The following is a 19,120-nucleotide window of genomic DNA, read 5'->3' on the forward strand; positions in this document are numbered from 1 at the left end:
TTACGAGCCGACCTTTTCTTCGAATTTTGATCTTCGAGGATGAGGGCTCTTTTCCTCTTATTATCTTTCACCGGCTTTGGGAGAGAGGCTGAAGCCTCTTCCTCGGCAGACGAGGGCCTCAAAACCGCATCCTTGCCCACACCTGCATACAAAAAAACTTACTGAAGTATGTGAAAAGCATCTTATTCGAATTACCAAAAGATACGAGAGAAGTGCTCACCCTGATTTTTGGCCTCCCATCGGCCCTTTGACAAGTCGCGCCATGAGCGCTCGGCATATGAGGAGGTTGAAACCAGATCACGTACCTAGTTCTTGAGATTAGGCACTGTGCTGGGCATCCAGGGAACCTCTGCATCACAAAAGGGGAATATTGGTGAGAAAAGAAATGAAAGAACAACATAATAGGAGATAACATCGGAATTACACTTACGCTTCATGTTGCACTCCTCGAGAAAAGGCATCTTTTCGGTTGGGATCAAGTCCAAAGTCCTCACTCGAACGAACCGGCCCATCCAGCCTCGATCCTTATCCTCGTCTATACTCGAGAACAAAGCCTTGGTAGCTCGACGTTGGATTTTTATTAACCTTCCTCGAAAAAGGCGAGGATGGTATAATCGGACAAGATGATCGAGGGTGAAAGGCATCCCCTCAATTTATTCACAAAATATCGGATCAGAATAATGATCCACCAAAAGGAAGGATGTATCAGGCCTAGGTTTATTAAGTATTTACGGCAAAAATCTATGATAACAGGGTCGAGGGGACCTAACGTGAACGGGTAAGTAAGCGTCTCTTAAAAACCCTCTTACGTGAGTAGTAATATCCTCTTCAGGAGACGGTACTACCAGCTCTTTGTTCTCCCAGTTACAATCTCTCTTTATCCGCTCGATGTGTTCCCGAGTTATCGAACAAATATATCTCGATACGGTCTCACATAGGCCAGGGACCGGCGAACCCTTATCAAGTTTGAAATCGGAGGTAAGAACACACACCGCCGGAACGCACTCCTCAGGACGAGGATCCACCGATGTTTTATCGGCAGTGGATTGGGAAGAAGAAGCTTTTTCTTTTTGGGTGGCAGTTTTGGATGTCTTCACCATTTTATATTTAAAGAAGGTGACAAAGATTTGGTAATTCAGAAGAAGAATTTTGCAAAGGCGAATCATAGACGTGCGAATAAACTCATAAAATACGAAAAAGAAATTGGGAAATTTGGAAGATTAAAGATGTAAAAGTGATAAATGATAAAAGAAAGGATTATTTATAAGTTTAAGCAAATGACGGTTCAGTATCAGCGGTGGCCGATCACCGTCTGATATGCATTAAATACCTTGAAAGACTAAATCGACAAGACAGTTATCACGGGCGTCATGGTCGAGCCCAATGTAAACGTCAGCTTATAATCCGATCGAGCCATTGAAAAATCATATCGTTCCTCACCACATTCTTCTTGAGAAACGAGGGGACTATCTATATAAGGTTGAAATAGATTTTGGCCTTCGTACGATTGATCAAGTTTGAGATATAATCGATCGAAGTAAGACTTCGAGATGGGTTCCGAAGATGGTACAAACAAGCTTCGGGTCCGAGGGGCCGGGCCGATCAATGTCGAGCTCGATATTATGATCAAGCTCGGACCCAAATCGAGCTATGATGCAAAGTAAAGTTGTCAAGTTTATGATCGAGAGACCGAACAATATCGACCCTGAATCAATTCAAGGGTCCGAGTCAGAATCGAGCTCAAGCCAGGATCGAGAGCTCGCTTCAAGACCAAAAACTTGAGTCAATATCGAGCTTATAGACAAGAGTTGTTGCAATCCCACTAGAGGAGAGAATATTGGAAGGAATTGTGAAAAAGCTGATTTATCATGGGTCTCCCCGCTACGTATTTTTTATATCTAAAGTAAGATCCCTCTACTATAAAGGGGATAGTTATCATTTCGGTGAGGGCAAGTTTTTATGCTTACATTGTAATCAAAACACCATATTCTTCCATAGTGAAGAGTTGTTCTTCCAAACTTCTTAAATTGATTTCACTTGTTTAGTCCTATAATTTATCTTCTTTACAACCTTATTTATTTTGCATTCTTTGCAATCCATACTTGATATTTCTATTTATCCTTACAATTTGTATTACGTTGCGCCACATATCCTTAGAACTACGTACAAATTCAACTCTATCCGTTTTTCGGGTAAACAATAAGTTATTAATCTAATAAGAGAGATTGGAGTAACGGTCTATTTTGTAATTTTGGATAATGTAGTATTGATCAATCCAGAGACAATAATCTCCTATGCCCACTGAAAATTTGATTAGAAGGAAATAACATTATAAAGATTGTGTGTTATTTTCTTACAATCTCATGAGAAATAATCATATAAGAAAATAATATTTTAATGAACTACAACCACTTCTCCCTCAATTTCACATGGCCTATAGCTTTCACCCCTTTTGCATTTTTCTTCAACTTGTTCTATGCTATGATCCTTATATATGTCCCAACCATAAGTTGTATAGTCTTCCATGCATTGCAAATAGCAAAGGAGCTTCGTTTCTTCAAGAGTTCTACAGTTTACCAATGTCTCGGAAAATAAAACTAAGACAAATATGCAAATTTGCAACACCGTTATAATTTGCTTACGACACATTTTTTTCTTGATATATATTTCCTGCAAGATAATACTTTTGTTAATATCGACAAAAATTCTTGGTGACCATCTTTTTCAAAATATAAATTAATTAGCAACACATCCTTTCAAAAATAAATCAATTTTTGGTAATTAACTTGTGAATTCAAAATCCACTTGCCCAAATTTCCCCAACTCAAACAATAGGTAATCGTAATAATAATGTGACGAAATGTAAGTATGGCTTCTAAATTTAAAACCCAGCTTATTGAGAACAATAATTTTCGATGATTAACATTATTGATACATATTATACCTCATACTTATTTATACTCAGAAAATCTATAATAGAATATTACAGATGTTTGTAATTTTCGGGGATTTATGTCATAAAACTGAATAAATACATTTATGGCCATATAGATGAAATAAAAAAAGGAACTGATTAGTAAGAGTTCTTTGCATTTTGCATCGATAAACCCGAGGAAGAAATTTGTTTCCTTTCCCTTCCAATTCCTCCTTTTTCCTTTTTTTTTTTAAAAAATTGAATTTCATTTTATCCCTCATCATATGGATTATGTTAAGATCATACAAAAAACCTGAATAGATTTGATGTATGAAATGCAAGAACTCAATAAATAAATATAGCAACAACGAACACTTTCAAGAAATTGATGGAATTAAGTTTGCTTACGTAATTTTGACAGTCTTAAGCTATGTCTGCCCAACAGTTTTGTTCTGATTGATAAAGCTTAATAAATTTTATGTAAGATAAAATGGTTAATAAAAAGATTTGACTTTGTAACGGATGATCTAAATGCATTTACTAACTTGGGAGTTTCAAAAATATTTGTATGTGTTCGTTGCATTCTTGCAATAATCATAGTTCATTGCAATTAGGGGTGTACAAAAAAATCCATAAATATGGGACCCATTTAAAATAAATAAAAGAAAAAGAAAAAAGGATGGCTGAAACAAGTTGTGCAACGACAAGTCTGATTTTGCAAAGCCAAATCTGATTTCGAAAAAGGCAAATCTGATTTTTGTAAAACCAAATTTGATTGGTTACAAGGGACGGCAACTTTGGCTATAAATAGAAGCCTTCGTTCTTCATTTCAGGTACATCAAAGACGAGAGAAACAGAAAGCTACAGATTGTTGTTTGTGAGATAAATAATGAGTGTTAGTAATATCATAGTGAGCTGTTTAAAATAAGGAGTATTATTTCTTTGGAAGTTGTAGTAGTCTATTGGCACTACTAAGTTGTAATATTATAGTGGTAATATTGCTCCGTTCGGGTATTGTATTTTACCCTATTAAAAGATTTAGTGTCGTTGTTACTCTCTTGTATTATTACTATTTGCCATGGATATTATTCCTGGACGGGAATATTATTTTTTTCCCAACAATGTGATATCAGAGCCATGGCGAATAATGGTCCGCTATCTTTTCTGTACCCCCGTCTCACAAAAGATAATTATGTTAATGGTGTCTACGTCTGAAAGCCATTCTTGGCTCTTAGAATGTATGGGAAATCGTAGATTGAGGGTATGCAAAACCTGATAATGAGAAAACTCTACCTCAAAATAAAAAAGATGTCTTGGCAAAGACAAGAAAGAAGGATCAACAAGCTCTCACGCGCATCCACCAATGTCTGGATGATGCCATGTTTGAGAAGGTGGCAGATGCTACCACCTCAAAGGAAGCTTGGGAGATTTTACAAAATTCCCTTCAAGGAGTTGACATGGTGAGGAAGATAAAACTTCAAACTCTAAGGGCTGAGAACATGATTCTCGATGAACTATCGTGGCCTGCAAAGGAAAAAGAACCGAAGTCAGAAAAGAAAAGCAAATTTAAAGGTAACTCCATATGATTTAAGGCCTACCTGATTCAAAGCCTGATGTACTCCGTGAAAAAGATCTGATGCGTCACTTGTACCGGCAGTGTCTTCGACGTTGATGAACAGGTTACGAAAAGGATCCTCTCCATCATGAGGCCTATCTAATTCGAGGGCCCCCAAAGCTTGGGCTTCCCGAATCGCCCCTGCGAAAAAAGCAGGGAAGGTGGGCGAGCCTTCGATTGCTACTGCCCCAAATAAGTCATCTAGGACATTCTCTTCGGTTCGAAAATATTCGGGAAGAGCCCCTTCAGGCATATCCCCCATCCGTCGGCTTCGATGGAAAACATCTTTGATCTCCAGCAGCTCGGGGACTCTGCCCAAATTTCTCTCCGATATATTCTTAGTTCGAGGCGGAGCCTTATGAACCACCATCGATCTAGCTGCCTGTGGAACGTCGGTGGTCTTCTTTGTTCGGGCCGCCAGAGCAGACCCATCGTTCTCTTATTCTTCTTCTTCATCATCCTCAGATGCAGAACTGAAAGGTACGGTTGACTTTGGGTTATTTTATTCTTCTTCTAATGATTTTAACCTTATAGGATATTGTGATAGTGATTATGCGGGAGATATTGATGATAGAAAAAGTACAACTGGTTTTGTATTTTTTTGGGGTGATTCTGTTATTTCTTAGAGTTCAAAGAAACAATCAATTGTTACTCTCTCGACTTGTGAAGCTGAATATGTAGCAGCAACATCTTGTACGTGTCATGTTATTTGGCTGAGAAGATTATTGAAGCAGCTCAATCTACAACAAATTGAAGCTGTGGAGATTTGTATTGACAACAAATTCGCACAGGCACTCGCGAAGAATCCAGTGTATCATGATCGAATCAAGCATATAGATACAAAGTATCACTTCATCAGAGAAAGCATTGCTAAGAAGGAAGTCGAGCTCAAATATGTGAAGTCTCATGATCAAGTTGCAGATATCTTCACAAAGCCTCTCAAGTTTGATGACTTCCGGAGATTGAGATCAAGACTTGGAATGAATAAGAAAAATCAAAATTAAGGGAGAGATTTATGGGACCCATTTAAAATAAATAAAAGAAAAAGAAAAATGGATGCCTGAAACAAGTTGTGCAATTTGCATTTGAAAATTGCAACGACAAGTCCGATTTTGCAAAGACAAATCTGATTTTGAAAAAGGCAAATCTGATTTTTGTAAAACCAAATTTGATTGGTTACAAGGGACAACAACTTTGGCTGTAAATAGAAGCCTTCGTTCTTCATTTCAGGTACACCAAAAACGAGAGAAGCAGAAAGCAGTGAGAGTAATCCACAGATTGTTGTCTGTGAGATAAATAGTGAGTGGTAGTAATATTATAGTGAGCTGTTTAAAATAAAGAATGTTATCTCTTGGAAAGTTGTAGTAATTTTTTGGCACTACTAAGTTGTAATATTATAGTGGTAATATTACTCCATTCGGGTATTATATTTTACCCTGTTAAAAGATTTGGTGTCGTTGTTACTCTCTTGTGTTATTATTATTTGTCATGGATATTATTCCTGGGCGGATATATTATTTTTTTCCAACAATAAATCGCATCAAATCGATAATCCGAATCAAATATAAAAAAGTCGATTGTGATTTGGTTTAATTTGGTTTAGTATTTTAAATAAATCCGACCATAATTAATAGTACTTATTAGCTATACTTATTTTAGCATGAATTATATAATATTTTTATATTATGTTAATTTTTATTGTCTTATTAATTAGCAATATTTGCTTTATGTAATTTTATTATCTTTGTTATTTAATATTTTAGTATAATGTTATGTCTTATCTTATATTATTGTGTTATTTTATTGAAAAATACATTATATAATTGTAACTTATTAGGACTAAAGAAATATTTAGAGCACAAGTTATATTTTTTGCTATGAAGATTTTATTGGAAAAAAACCCGAAAATCCGAAGAAAACCGAAAACCCCGAGAAAAATCGAGATTGGAAAATCTGAGGGAAAAAATCAAGATTGAAAAATCCAAGAAAAAAAAATCGAGATTGAAAAATCCAACTTTATTGGTTTGGTTGGTTTATAGATTTAAAACCCGACATCATTAGTTTGATTTGGTAATTGAAAAATCTGAACCAACCCGACCTACACACACCCACTTGCAATAGGCTTAAAACGTGAAAACGAAATGCAAGTTTGACGAACAATGTTAAGCAATTACATGAGTAGTTGGATAACAAATATCTAAGATACTAGAGCTAACTAACTTCTTGCATTGCTAGATACTCCACTTGTAAAAAAACATAATAATAAAAAAAAATAATCTTAAATAGTAGTACAAAATGAGAAACTCTACTGGCAAAATTTGCCACAGGGATAAGGGCAATAAACTTCTTGGAACCCACTTCGGTCGAAAAACCAATCTCCAACAGCTTCAGCGATCGTCTGTTATGATAAATTAGTATTCAAACATCAAATAGCAACATTGTGAAAGTTGAATATTATACAATAGAAAATAGGAAAAAAGAAAAAAAAAAAAAAAGAAAGAAAAATGACCTTGTTATCTAAAGTTGGAGAGTTTTTGGAGGACCAATAATTTTGTATTTCAATGCCGTGGTGGGAATGACAAGAGGAAATGAAATATCCTCTTGATGTACTTGGTCCTAGTTCGTTCAATGCCTCCAAAAATGTCAACCTGAAATCTGAAACAAAAAAATTCAAAAGCCAAGTTTGAGAGAGGAATTGTCACATGAATAGAATTAAAAGAGAACCTCCACCTCCTCCTCCCCCTCCCCCCCCCCCCCCCCCCCCCAAAAATAAAAATAAATAAATAATAAAGATAAAAAATAAAAATGAAATTGACCTTGGAGAGTTTGGATCTGACTTGGTGAGCATACATTTATATCTTTCTTGCAATACGTCCACTCATCGTCAGGATCAGCAACTCGAGGAACCAAACTGTTGTTTATCTAATTTTGAAGAATCAAAAAGGCAAAACCATTTAGAATTTGAAGGAAACGAAAAGAAATTAATTGAAGCATATGTTGTATTTTGCACTTTGTCGAAGTTATTCCATACAAGTCAGACATCATGCTTTTTGTCCCAGAAAATAAAAAATAATTTGGTAACCATGGAAATCGATCTTCAAACCTGCCAAGAATCATAGGCCGAGTTGACGATGAAAAGTGGTGTGCAAATATGTCTTGCTACATACTGAGGGAAGAAGCACTGCCAAATCATTGAATTCATTTATATTAGTTTGAAAGATCATGTTGGATAATATTTTTTTCACAAAGAAATAAATTATAAACAAAATTGTTCGACTTACCAAATTTGGGTCTGAGCTCAAGGCAGTGCAAGAGAGTGGTAGGTTCTTGGCAGATCCCTAAGTACCCCAAGAAAGGGTCAACAATGTTTATATAGGTACAAGAAACTATAATTGAGATAAAATTAATAATAATGATAAGAAAAGAGAAACTATTTTAAGTGATGCTTCTTACGTGCAAAGCAACAACTCTTTTATACATTTCCTCAATAAGTGGTTCGCCAGATATTGTTTCTCTGCATAAACTCATTAGAGAGTTAGCCCAAAAAAAAAAAAAAAAAACTCAATTGTAGCGTAGAAAATCATTCCTCACAACTATAAGAATTTAGAAAATTACGTGATAATAAGGTGCATTTGTTTTGATCTTTTCTTTTAAGAGCACTTAGAATTTAAAATGCAATCTGTAAACTTACAAGTCGACAAAGAAACCAGCATCCGAGATGCATTTCACTCTAGCAGTTAATGGGAGAAACAGTCTGAACTTATCACAATGTATGATTGCACCCAACCCTCCTGCTGAAGTTCCACTGAGGATGGCCTACCATACAAAATTTGAAATTATTTTGTATATTAGCCATCTTAGAGATAAAGAGGGGGGTGGGAGGAGAAAGAGGGGGGGGGGGAGTGTAGCGGGGTAGGGAGAAGACATACATTTTGAGCATAAATCATCCCTTGACCTAAAAAATACTCCATGATAGCTTCAAAAATTCTTGCTCCTCTAAAGTGGAGGTTAGTATCCTGAAATATTTTGACATTTCTAGTTAGACATTGAGTTACAAAGATAAACTTCTAACACGACAAATGAGAAGATTTCACATACGGGATCAACTTCTTCAATATCGCCAGTATACGATGACCCATCACAATACTTAACCTTGACTCTGTTCCAGTTGTAGAAGTCTAAAAATTTGTTGAGTTAGTTAGTACGTGTTAGTGCCACAACATGGTGCTTCAAGAGAAAAAGAAAAGGTAAATATACAGCCTATTAACCACCTGGATTAAGTTGAGGATCGCTACTTAAAACTCCAGTAAAATAAGATATATTTTGCATATTTTTTGAAGATAAGTCCGTAAGTGCACGATATTGGCAGTTAGAAATGGTTTCACACCATCCTCCACCCTGGAAATTCAGAGTTGAATGAAGATTAGCCAAAATATTAAGCAAAATATATACTACGAACATAAAATTCAAGTATGATTAACCTGAAGGTGAATAAGCCAGCTATAAATTCCTGAACCAGTTCCAGGATCAAAGTGGAAAGCTGGAGCACTTCCATCCAAGCATACTGTAAAATAAATAATGAAAATAACATCAAATAAATAAGTAAAGCTGTAAGAATGCTCACAAAAGTAAAAAGAATTGTATAAATATAAATGAGGGAATTCATTTCTGAAAGAAATAATTATTGTCACCTGCACCCTTAGATATGGCAGTCTCGAGGTAGGTTATATTAACAATGAGGTCTCCTTCAGTTGTTGTCCAAAGACACAGTAGAGAAACTAAACAAGATAAACGTCTAAATATTAGTAGTAATAAATTAAAATATTTTTATTGAAATTTATTGAGTAGAATAAACTACATCAACAGAGAATATTGGGAGTTCATTCTGAGTATTAAAATACGTACAAAGCACTGCAGCCATGAGAATTGAGTTACAATCCATCACTTTCTCCATTCTAACAGCCAGAAGCAATAAAATAAGTTAAGGGCTATTTGTCTTTCTCTCTTTCTATAGCAGAAGAAGTTGAACAAGAGTTTGAAAAGCTGTAAAGAAGATGAAAGGAGTAGTACTGAGCTAATTATGCTTTTGAAGGGTAATATTTAGATCCTTTTTATAGGCAGTGCTTTGGTTGGAATTAAGCCTAATTATTCAATTTTAGAGGTGATTTAGAGATCACTACTAGCACGTATAACCATGCACGTGATCTTCAGAAACCATTTTGGTCATTCTTAGCAGCCACTTAAATGAGCTTCAGAAACTATTTTGGCCAACTTTACTATAAATGGAATATATGATACCATATTTGGGTTAGTCGATGCATGTGATATGCTTATTTTCAAATTCCACAGCCTATTAATTAAAGTGGTCCCCCACATACTTAATATTTGAACTGCTTATAAACGAATTGTATGATAAATCTTCGTTAAAACGTGGTTACTAAAAATGTTTTTAAATATATGACCCTTGCTTTCTAATTTTGGAGCACACTTATGTTTGCAGGATAAAGATATTAGTTAAGGCAATGCATGTGGCTCTGTTTCTCCCTACAGTCAGAGTAAATAACAACAACAACAACAACCCAGTATAATCTCATTAATGGGGTCTGGGGAGGGTAGTGTGTACGCAGATCTTACCCCTACCATCAGAGGCGGACCTATATGGTGATGAGAGGGGTCACCGGAACCCGCTAGCCTCAGCAAAAACAGTGTATATATATTTGTATATACATCAAGGACCCCTCAAATAATTTTGATGTGCCCCTCAAGCAAAAAAACTGAACTGCTATGTTGGTTTAACATGTGCATTTGTGTCCTCACTCACTGGACGACCTGTGTTTGAGACCCAACACTAGTTCTCTCTTTCATTTTGTTTGTTTCTTCTATGAATTCAACATAGTGTAGTATCCTGTATTTAGTGTTACTTATTTTTTTCTTAATCTTTTCTAAGTTAATGATAATTTAGTACTAGTACATGGAAGGGGATAAGATATTCCATTAGCAAGAAGCCAATCACCTTCTTTATCCCCAATTATATCTAAGCTTATAAGCATTATTGTTTTCTTGACATGTATCAAAATAAGTAATTCACCAAAATTTTCCCCAAAAACAGTAATAAAAAACTTCAAAAACCCTTCTGCCTTCAAGGATTACTTCGATAAAGTAGCAAACATCCATCGATTCAACGATAGTGACTGAAACTCTACTTGGATTGCTTAAGAGACCCTTAATTTTGATCTTATTTGACTAAATCTTTCATATTTTTCGATCACTAACTCATACTAATTACGTTTTCAAGGAGTTAGCGCGCCGGAATTTTGCCGTTATTAGCTGACATATCTTTGTCAAAGATAGCGGTGCCCCCGCTGCACTCAAATCCTGGGTCCGCCTCTGCCTACCATGAGGTAGAGAGGCTGTTTCCAATAGATCCTCGGCATCCTTCCCTCAAAGAACTACCCACCTTGCTCTTGGGGTGACTCGAACTCACAACCTCTTGGTTGGAAGTGGAGGTTGCTTACCATCAGAGCAACCCCTCTTGTCAGAGTAAATAAGAATAATGAAAATATTAAAGAATTGATAAAGAAATTTTTTCCTAAAAAACATACTTCGTATTTATCTAACCCAATTTTACATGAATTTCAAAACAGTAAATTTAGTGAACAAATATGGAGTATATTTTATGATTAGTCATATTATATTAATAAATGTATAATGCACATCTTGAAATCCTTAGAGATAGCTCTCTCTCTCTAAATTAGGTGTAAAGAATAAGAAAGAAGTGAATACAGCCAATTTCTTGCCCCATTTTTAAATATAGAAAACAATTGTGTACTAGATGGGGATTTCTCGGGGGTAAAAAAAAAAAGAAGAATTTTTTTTTAAGCCAACTTTATTAAATGTTATTACCACATTGAGGATGTTCTTCTTGTATCCATATTAATGTCTATGTGACCTTTTCTTGCTAATATTGAAGAAGATTTATGTATTGCGTCGGACAAAGAAAATTCTGCGCATGCATAGTATAAAGCATACAAAGGCTAGAATAGAATGCACATAATATATTGCTTGGTTGTTTGCCTTACTTTCCAAAATAAACTATACATATACAATGGAAAATTTATGTGACAGAATATGATTAGATTGTATGAATTGTTGCAGTTATTTGATTATATGCAACCACTAGCTCATGTGTAATTGCTTGTATTGATTAAGACATTCATTTTGTTAGAACAGTACTTGCTCGACGAGGAAGATAGGTTGAACGTCATCACATCCTACTCCAGTTTCAGGGCTTGACATAGAGTTCTTCTTGATCTCTGTTTCTCTTGTTAGATTTCAGTCTCAGAAATATGAAATAGTCATCTTTCAATATGTAACAGTAATTTTGGATGATAAATGTTACCAACAATATATATTACCTAATATAGAATGATTTATTAGAAGATCTATGATAAAATATTGATTATGGTTTTCATTTGATGGCATATAAATCATAAATTTAAGTAAGCACATTCAACGCGGCCATGTAGGTGAAACAAAAAAGAAACAGTCTACTCCTTCCGTTTCAATTTATGTGAACATGTTTGACTAGACACGAAATTTAAGAAAAAATAAAAATTTTTGGAATTTGTGGTCCTAAACAAGTCAAAAATGGGCCCAAAGTATTTGTTTGGTCATAAAAGCTTTCCATTAAGGGTATAATTATAAGTTTAAGCTAAATTATTACCAAATTTAGAAAGGGGTCATTCTTTTTTGAACTGACCAAAAACGAAATAGGTTCACATAAACTGAAACAGAGTTAGTATTAAAAAGGAGTTCTTTGAATTTTGCGCTCCTAAAATATTTTTGTACTTTTTTTTATTTATATTTACACACTATTCACTTGATTTTAATCACGAGTACATAAAAATGACTTGATGTTATTATTTATCAATTTTCATAAGAATAAGCTAATAAGAGAGGTTGGAGTAATGTTCTATTTTGTAATTTTGGATAAGGTCAGTACTGAACAATATCAGTTGAATGATTTTCTATGCTCACTTACAATTTGCATAGATACAAACAATCTTACAATAGTCTCTCATGTTTAATTTATAGATCTCCTATGTTGTTTTTTTTACTTATTTAATGCAAAAAGGATCATATGGCGCAAAAATAACATCTGTAAAATGTACTATGAAACTACTTCTCCATCAATTTCACATGACAAATATCTTTCACCCTTTTTACATTTTTCAATAATTTGATGTAATGACCCGACTTGTCGTTTTAAGAATTTAAGCCCCGTTCAGTGACTTAAAGTTTCGAGCAGCCTCGCAATATGTATTATGACCCGCGTGTGTGGTCGAGTTTGATTTACGGATGATTCGGAGATATTTGGGATACTTAGTCCATGAGATGGAAGCTTAAGCCTTAGGATTTTTACCGTAGTCGGAACTGTATGAAGACGATTCCGGAATAGAGTTATGTCGGTTCCGTTGGGTGATTTTGGACTTAGGAGCGTATCCGGACCGTGAATTTGAGGTCTGTAGCCAATTTAGGCTTAAAATGGTGAAAGTCGAATTTTTTGGGAAGTTTGACCCGGGGATTGACTTTTTGATATCGGGGTCAGAATGTGATTCCGAAAGTTGAAACAACTCCGTCATGTTATTTGGGACTTGCTTCTAAAATTTGACATCATTTCAGGTTGGTTTGATAGGTTTCGGCACGAGTTTTAGAAGTTGGAAGATTTTGAAGTTCATAAGTTTGATTTGTTGTGCGATTTATATTTTTGGCATAATTTGATATGATTTGAAACCTCGAGCGAGTCCGTGATATGTTATGGGACTGGTTAGCATGATTGGACGGGGTCCCGAGGGGATCGGGTGTGTTTCGGAGTGGTTTCAGACCAAATTGGAGCTGTTTGGACTGCTGTTGCTGAAGTCTGATTTCCTTCTTCGCGAACGCGAAGTGAGTCCCGTGTTCGCGAAGAGGAATTTGAGGGGCTGATGATTTGTCCTTCGCGAACGCGAATGCGAAGAAGGAGCAGGGCAGGCCTTCGCGAACGCGGCCCAGGTAATGCGAACGCGAAGAAGAAAGGAAGATAGGGGCCTGGGGTCGTTTGGCCTTCGCGAACGCGAACACGAAGGAGTTGGGCAGCTGGCTATCGTGAACGCGACGAGGAAGTCGCGAACGCGAAGAGGAAACGATGATACAGGAGCAGTGGCCTTTGCGAATGCGACTCTTGTCACGCGAACGCGAAGAAGGATTTGGGGCAGCTGGATTTTGGCCTTCGCGAACGCGAAGAAGGTGTATCTGGGCAGAATTAAAAGTCCCAAAAATGGGGGTTTGAGTTCATAACTCAAAATCTAATTTGGAGCTCGGCAGAAGGCGATTTTTGGAGAGATTGTTTGCGTAGGTGTTTGGGGTAAGTGATTCTTATCCAGTTTTGGTTAATTTCCATGATTATGTCTTTGAATCCATCATTTAATTCAGATTTAATGGAGGAAAAATCAAGATTTTTGTAAAATCTTCCAAAAACAAAAATTTAAGATTTGGAAGTCGAGTTTTTATTGGAATTCGATAAGATTGGTATAGTTGAACTCGTATCGGAATGGGTATTCGAATTTCATGAAAATTATATCGGGTTCTGAGAGGAGGGTCCCGTGTTGACTTTTGTTAACTTTTTGGAATAAATTTTTAAGTTGACGTATTATTATCCGAAATTATTTCCGATGAATTTTAATGAAGTTATACAATTAATTTGGATAGATTTGAACGGCCCGGAGATCAATTCAAGAAAGAAGGCGATTTTGGAATATCGGCATAACTTCAAAGAGGTAAGTATCTTGCTTAACCTCGAGTGGGGGAATTTTCCCTTAGGCATTGAGTCTTATGTGCAACTTGGGTAATTGAAAACCATGTACGTGAGATGATGAGTACGTACTTGGTTTATATGTGCAAATCTTATTGAGTTAAAGTCTTGAGCATATTGTGTAGTAAATTGGATAATTGTTAGCATATATTTAATTATCTGCTTGTCGTGCTTAAACCCTTGATGTTGACTTTGTTGTTATATGACAATGTGATGTGATTATTATTTGATTATTTATGAAATTTCATGAATTTGCTGACTTGATAACTATTGGAATTTAATTTCATTTTGGATTTTTTCCTCTGCAAATAATTAATTAAATGAGCTTAAGAAGAGGTGTTTATAAATTTTTTGAAAATTTGATCTTTTATGAAGACTTTGCTTTATGTTGAGTAATTTCTATCTCTATCGATTGTTTTGGGTGTGGTACACATTGTGTGGAGCATTTGGCTATTTGCTGTGAAATTAATTGACTTGGTTGTAGCTTGAAATTTGGTGTGGTCATTGGGCAAATTGTGATATGAATTAATTTTTGTTATGTTGTTGTGATAATTTCTCGTGTAAATTGTTGTGTTCTGTAAGTTGTTATTTGGGGAGATAAGGGTAGTATTTCACCGTTGATATTATGTGATTATAAGGGTGGCATTTCACTGTTGTGTTTGTTGGCTATTGATATTGTCTGGGCGGAGTAATAAGGGTGGCTATAGGAGCGATAAGGGTGGCAATAGGAGCGATAAGGATGGCTATTGATATTGTATGGGCGGAGCGATAAGGGTGGCAATATGAGCGATAAGGGTGGCTATTGTTAGGGACGATATGTGATGATGTGGGGTTGACAATTTTCATGTGATGTTGTAATGTTCTTGTGTTTATTTTTATACCTTGTACAACTTGTCTTGTTGTTAGTAAATTGATAATAATCTGATTTATGTTAAAATTGGGAGCCTGTGGCTATTGCCAGGCGATTTATAAAATGAAATGTGGGCACGAGGTGCCGTGAATTGTGATATGAAATGAGGGCACGAGGTGCCGGACAAATATGATGATTTAATTATGGGCACGAGGTGCCGTGAAAATATGAAAATGGGCTGAGACCCGTATTTACGAAAAATATGAAAGTGGGCTAAGACCCGTATTTTGATGATTTTGAAATAAGGTGTCACATGGTGACTTTTTACTTGAAAGAATTATATTCAAAATATTTATTTGGAAGGATTTTTACTTAGAAAGCATTATATAAAAGAATTATATTTTTAAAGATATTTATTTGAGTAAATTGTATTTGAAAAGATTTATTGAAAGAATTATATTTGAAAAATAATTATTTGAGAAAATTATATTTGAAAGAGAGTTACCTGGAAGAACTATGTGAAAGACATTTATTTGAAGGGCTTGATTTAATTTGGTGTAATTGTGTTTATTAATTGTTGAGTGATATTTATGGTATTCTTGTTGTCTGTTATGCTTATCACTGGTTGTTTTATCCTGCCTTTATTATTATTTATTTTCTATTATTTTGTATATTATATTGCACAGGTTATTAGACTAGTGAGTGTCTTGACTGTACCTCGTCTCTACTCCATTGAGGTTAGTCTTGATACTTACTGGGCACAGCTGTGGTGTGCTCACTCTACACTTCTGCACATTTTTTTGTGCAGAGCCAGGTATTGAAGATATCGGACTTGAGCAGAGTTAAAGCACGATCGTAAAATTTTAATGTAGAGCTGCTTGGCCGTCGCAGTCCCTTTGAGTCTTTTTATTTCATTGTATTGTTAATTTGTAATCAAACAGTATTGTATATTTGGTCCTCGTGATCATTCCATGTATTGAGTTAGAGTTCGTGACTCAGTACTACTAGTCTTGGGAGGTTGCGTATTGTAATTGTTTCCGCTATTAGATTTTTAATAAAAAAAATGGCTTCAAAAATGTAATAAAAATCGGCTTACCTAGTCTTAGAGATTAGGTGCCATCACGACGCCTGTGGTGGAATTTTGGGTCGTGACATTTGATCTCCGTTAAAATCCTTTAATAGGTCCCAACGGTATTCTATATAGTCTTCCACGCATTGCAGGTAGCAAATGTATATTTCTGCAATAGTTGTAATTCTACAAGTTTCACAATTTTTGGAGTTAGATTTATGCAGGTCGGGGTGACCGGATAGTCAAAAATCAGTAGCTGCTGGAAATTGCAGAAGCACTTCTTCGCGTTCGCGGTAGATCTTCGCGATCGCGAAGTGTTATGAAATTTTAAGCCTACGCGTCTGCGAAGCTAATGCCGTGTTCGCGACTGTTTGGCCGGCTTTTACACTTCGTGTAGGCGACGCAGACCTCGTGAACGCGTATATTCATGTAAGTTTTAAAATTCTAAAAATACGGGGAACACTGGAAACGGACAATTAATTCTCTCTTGGCTCAAGAACAGTTCTCATCCTCTTTGAATCCCCAAAAATTAAACTCCTCATATTCTTCAAGTCCATTGCAATTTTCAATCTCCATTTGCAAGGTATGTGATTTCCTCTCTTGTCTTTAACTCTTTCTTCCCTTTCTTGGTGTGAAATGGTAGAACAGCAGCCATGGTTGTTTTGTACTTAGGGTTCAAAAGTTTGAGTCTTAAATGTCAACCTTGTATGTGAAATTTGTTGTGCTTGTTGGGTGAGGTTGGTTGAATGTGAGTGTGTGATTGCTATTACATATTGTTGGACGAAATGTGTGCTAAAATTGACTGGAAAATGAACAAGGAAAAGAGGGCACACAAACATGCTTGACAAAATGCCTGAAAGAAAAAAAAGGCCTGGGCGATGAAGAGGACCTTCGCAAAACCGCCATTATTTGCTTATAACACATTTTTCTCGTCATATATGTTCCTGCAAAATAACACTTTTATCAGTACCAATAAAAATTCTTGGTGACCATCTTTTCTAAAATATAAATTAATTGGCACCTTATTAGAAGACATCCCTTTTAAATATCTACTGTGCATCCAAACAATTATAAAGTAATTACACTTGTCAATTTAAAATCTTCATGCCCAAATCCCTCCATTTAAATAAAATAGGGAATCGTTATTAGAATGAAATGAAATGTAACTATAGATTTAATTACATTTAAAAAAGATCTCAGCTTATTGAAAACAATAATTTTGGATGATGAACATGCATATTGCCTTGTATGTATAAATTGATTCTTACACAATCTGTGATAAAATATTACAAAAAGTTTATCATTTACTTGGATTTATATCATATATTAGGGGAACAAATGCAAAGATCTCTGCAAAGAGATATAGCAACAAGTATATAAATAATTTCAAGAATTAAATAAAATTAAGTTAAGTTTGCTTACACAATTCTGATAGTCAAAATATTTCTGCGAAACAATTTTGCTCTGATTGGTAATGCTTTATCAAGTTAATGTGAGACACAACAAATGTTTAATTGTTTTTTGTTATTAATACATTGAATTTGTGAATGTCCAACAACTCATCCATGAACCATTTTAGATATACATGAATATGTTTATTACATTCATTTAATATCTTATAACTCTCAAGTAAATTGTACACTATATATATGGTATTTCTAATTTTACAAAAGACATCAATAAGATAGACTTGAATACAACTTGATAGAAGAAAAGTTTTATCTATATTTCTTGGCTTATATTACTATAATTTTATAATACGTTATCAGCACGAGTCTCTAACCAATTGAAGTTATATGCTTCGTCCGGGTTTTATCTTCTTCCTAAAGAGTAAGCTTTAATTTTACATTGTCATGCCGGTATGTCTAGTTCTAAGTTAACTTTTATGAAATCGAACAGTATTCTATCAATTCTTTGCCATGATATTAAAAGAACCTTGTGATATTATGCTTTTGAACGAGTTCCATTTAATATGGTAGATAATCATATAGAGTAAGGAATATTTTCTGTCTATGTTAGAGCTATTATTTGGTTAGAAATATGAACTTTGAAAACTATCCATTAGATATTGACGTGTCTTTTGCTGAAAATTAGAAATAGTGATATTATTAAGATTTATGCCTAACTACACTATTGAGAGATATAATAAGTGTCGGAACATGATATACTTACTTTAATTTTGTAACTCTCTGATTATTGTCTATTGAGTAAACGTATTTGGCTTCTCATGTATACATAGAGTAATGATTGTGTGCTAATTTACAGTCAAGCATGATATAGTAACATTGCGTTGCATGTAATTACTTTTTATTTTTACAAGCTTGTATACACGATATTAGTACACGATTATGTACTACACTGAATTGATAATAATTCTTGTCATTCTAATTCACCTATTTCTATGAAAGTTTTCACTATGTCGAATTTGTCAAAATTTGAATTTATGGCACTTGACATCTCTGGGAATAACTATTTGCCATGGGTACTTGATGCTGAAATTTACCTTGACGCTAAAGGTCTTGGTGACACTATTAATGAAGGAAATGAAGCATCAAGTCAGGATAAGGCGAAAGCCATGATTTTCCTTCGCCATCATCTCGATTAAGGGTTAAAAAGTGAATATTTAACCTTGAAAGATCCATTTCAATTATGGACTAGTTTGAAGGAACGATATGACCACCTAAAGGACACGGTATTGCCAAGAGCTCGTCGTGAGTTGATGCACTTACGTCTACAAGATTATAACACAATAAGTGAATATAATTCTACTGTATATAGAATAATTTCCCAACTAAAATTATGTGGGGAACCTATGAATGATG

The 19,120-nt window shown here is 35.1% G+C and overlaps 1 protein-coding gene, 1 long non-coding RNA gene and 1 pseudogene across 3 annotated transcripts; all 3 read right to left on the reverse strand.

Moving 5' to 3' along the window:
* The window catches only part of LOC142169540 (pectin acetylesterase 8-like), a 39,613-nt pseudogene extending 38,513 nt beyond the window's left edge, over nucleotides 1-1,100 (reverse strand).
* A 1,139-nt stretch (nucleotides 1,101-2,239) lies between these two features.
* On the reverse strand, nucleotides 2,240-5,648 carry LOC142169877 (uncharacterized). The gene is made up of 2 exons (XR_012699513.1): nucleotides 3,323-5,648; nucleotides 2,240-2,670 (listed from the first exon to the last, which is right to left on the reverse strand). It is a non-coding gene; the product is annotated as an uncharacterized LOC142169877 (long non-coding RNA).
* Nucleotides 5,649-6,660: 1,012 nt separating this feature from the next.
* LOC142169419 (pectin acetylesterase 8-like) lies at nucleotides 6,661-9,623 on the reverse strand. Of its 2 annotated transcripts, XM_075230618.1 has the most exons (13): nucleotides 9,435-9,622; nucleotides 9,221-9,307; nucleotides 9,011-9,093; nucleotides 8,801-8,927; nucleotides 8,628-8,707; nucleotides 8,459-8,545; nucleotides 8,221-8,345; nucleotides 7,983-8,043; nucleotides 7,811-7,867; nucleotides 7,633-7,710; nucleotides 7,346-7,451; nucleotides 7,039-7,184; nucleotides 6,661-6,927 (listed from the first exon to the last, which is right to left on the reverse strand). In XM_075230618.1, the coding sequence occupies exons 1-13, from the start codon at nucleotides 9,481-9,483 to the stop codon at nucleotides 6,835-6,837; spliced, it is 1,179 nt and encodes a 392-aa protein (XP_075086719.1). In that variant the 5' UTR covers nucleotides 9,484-9,622; the 3' UTR covers nucleotides 6,661-6,834. The 2 variants fall into 2 exon arrangements, with proteins under 2 accessions (XP_075086719.1, XP_075086720.1); XM_075230619.1 differs by lacking the exon at nucleotides 6,661-6,927 and having other exon boundaries at nucleotides 7,041-7,177; nucleotides 9,435-9,623.
* Between the last annotated feature and the right edge of the window lie 9,497 nt (nucleotides 9,624-19,120).

Source organism: Nicotiana tabacum, chromosome 15 (assembly GCF_000715075.1).
Source record: "Nicotiana tabacum cultivar K326 chromosome 15, ASM71507v2, whole genome shotgun sequence".
Taxonomy (NCBI): Eukaryota; Viridiplantae; Streptophyta; class Magnoliopsida; order Solanales; family Solanaceae; genus Nicotiana; species Nicotiana tabacum.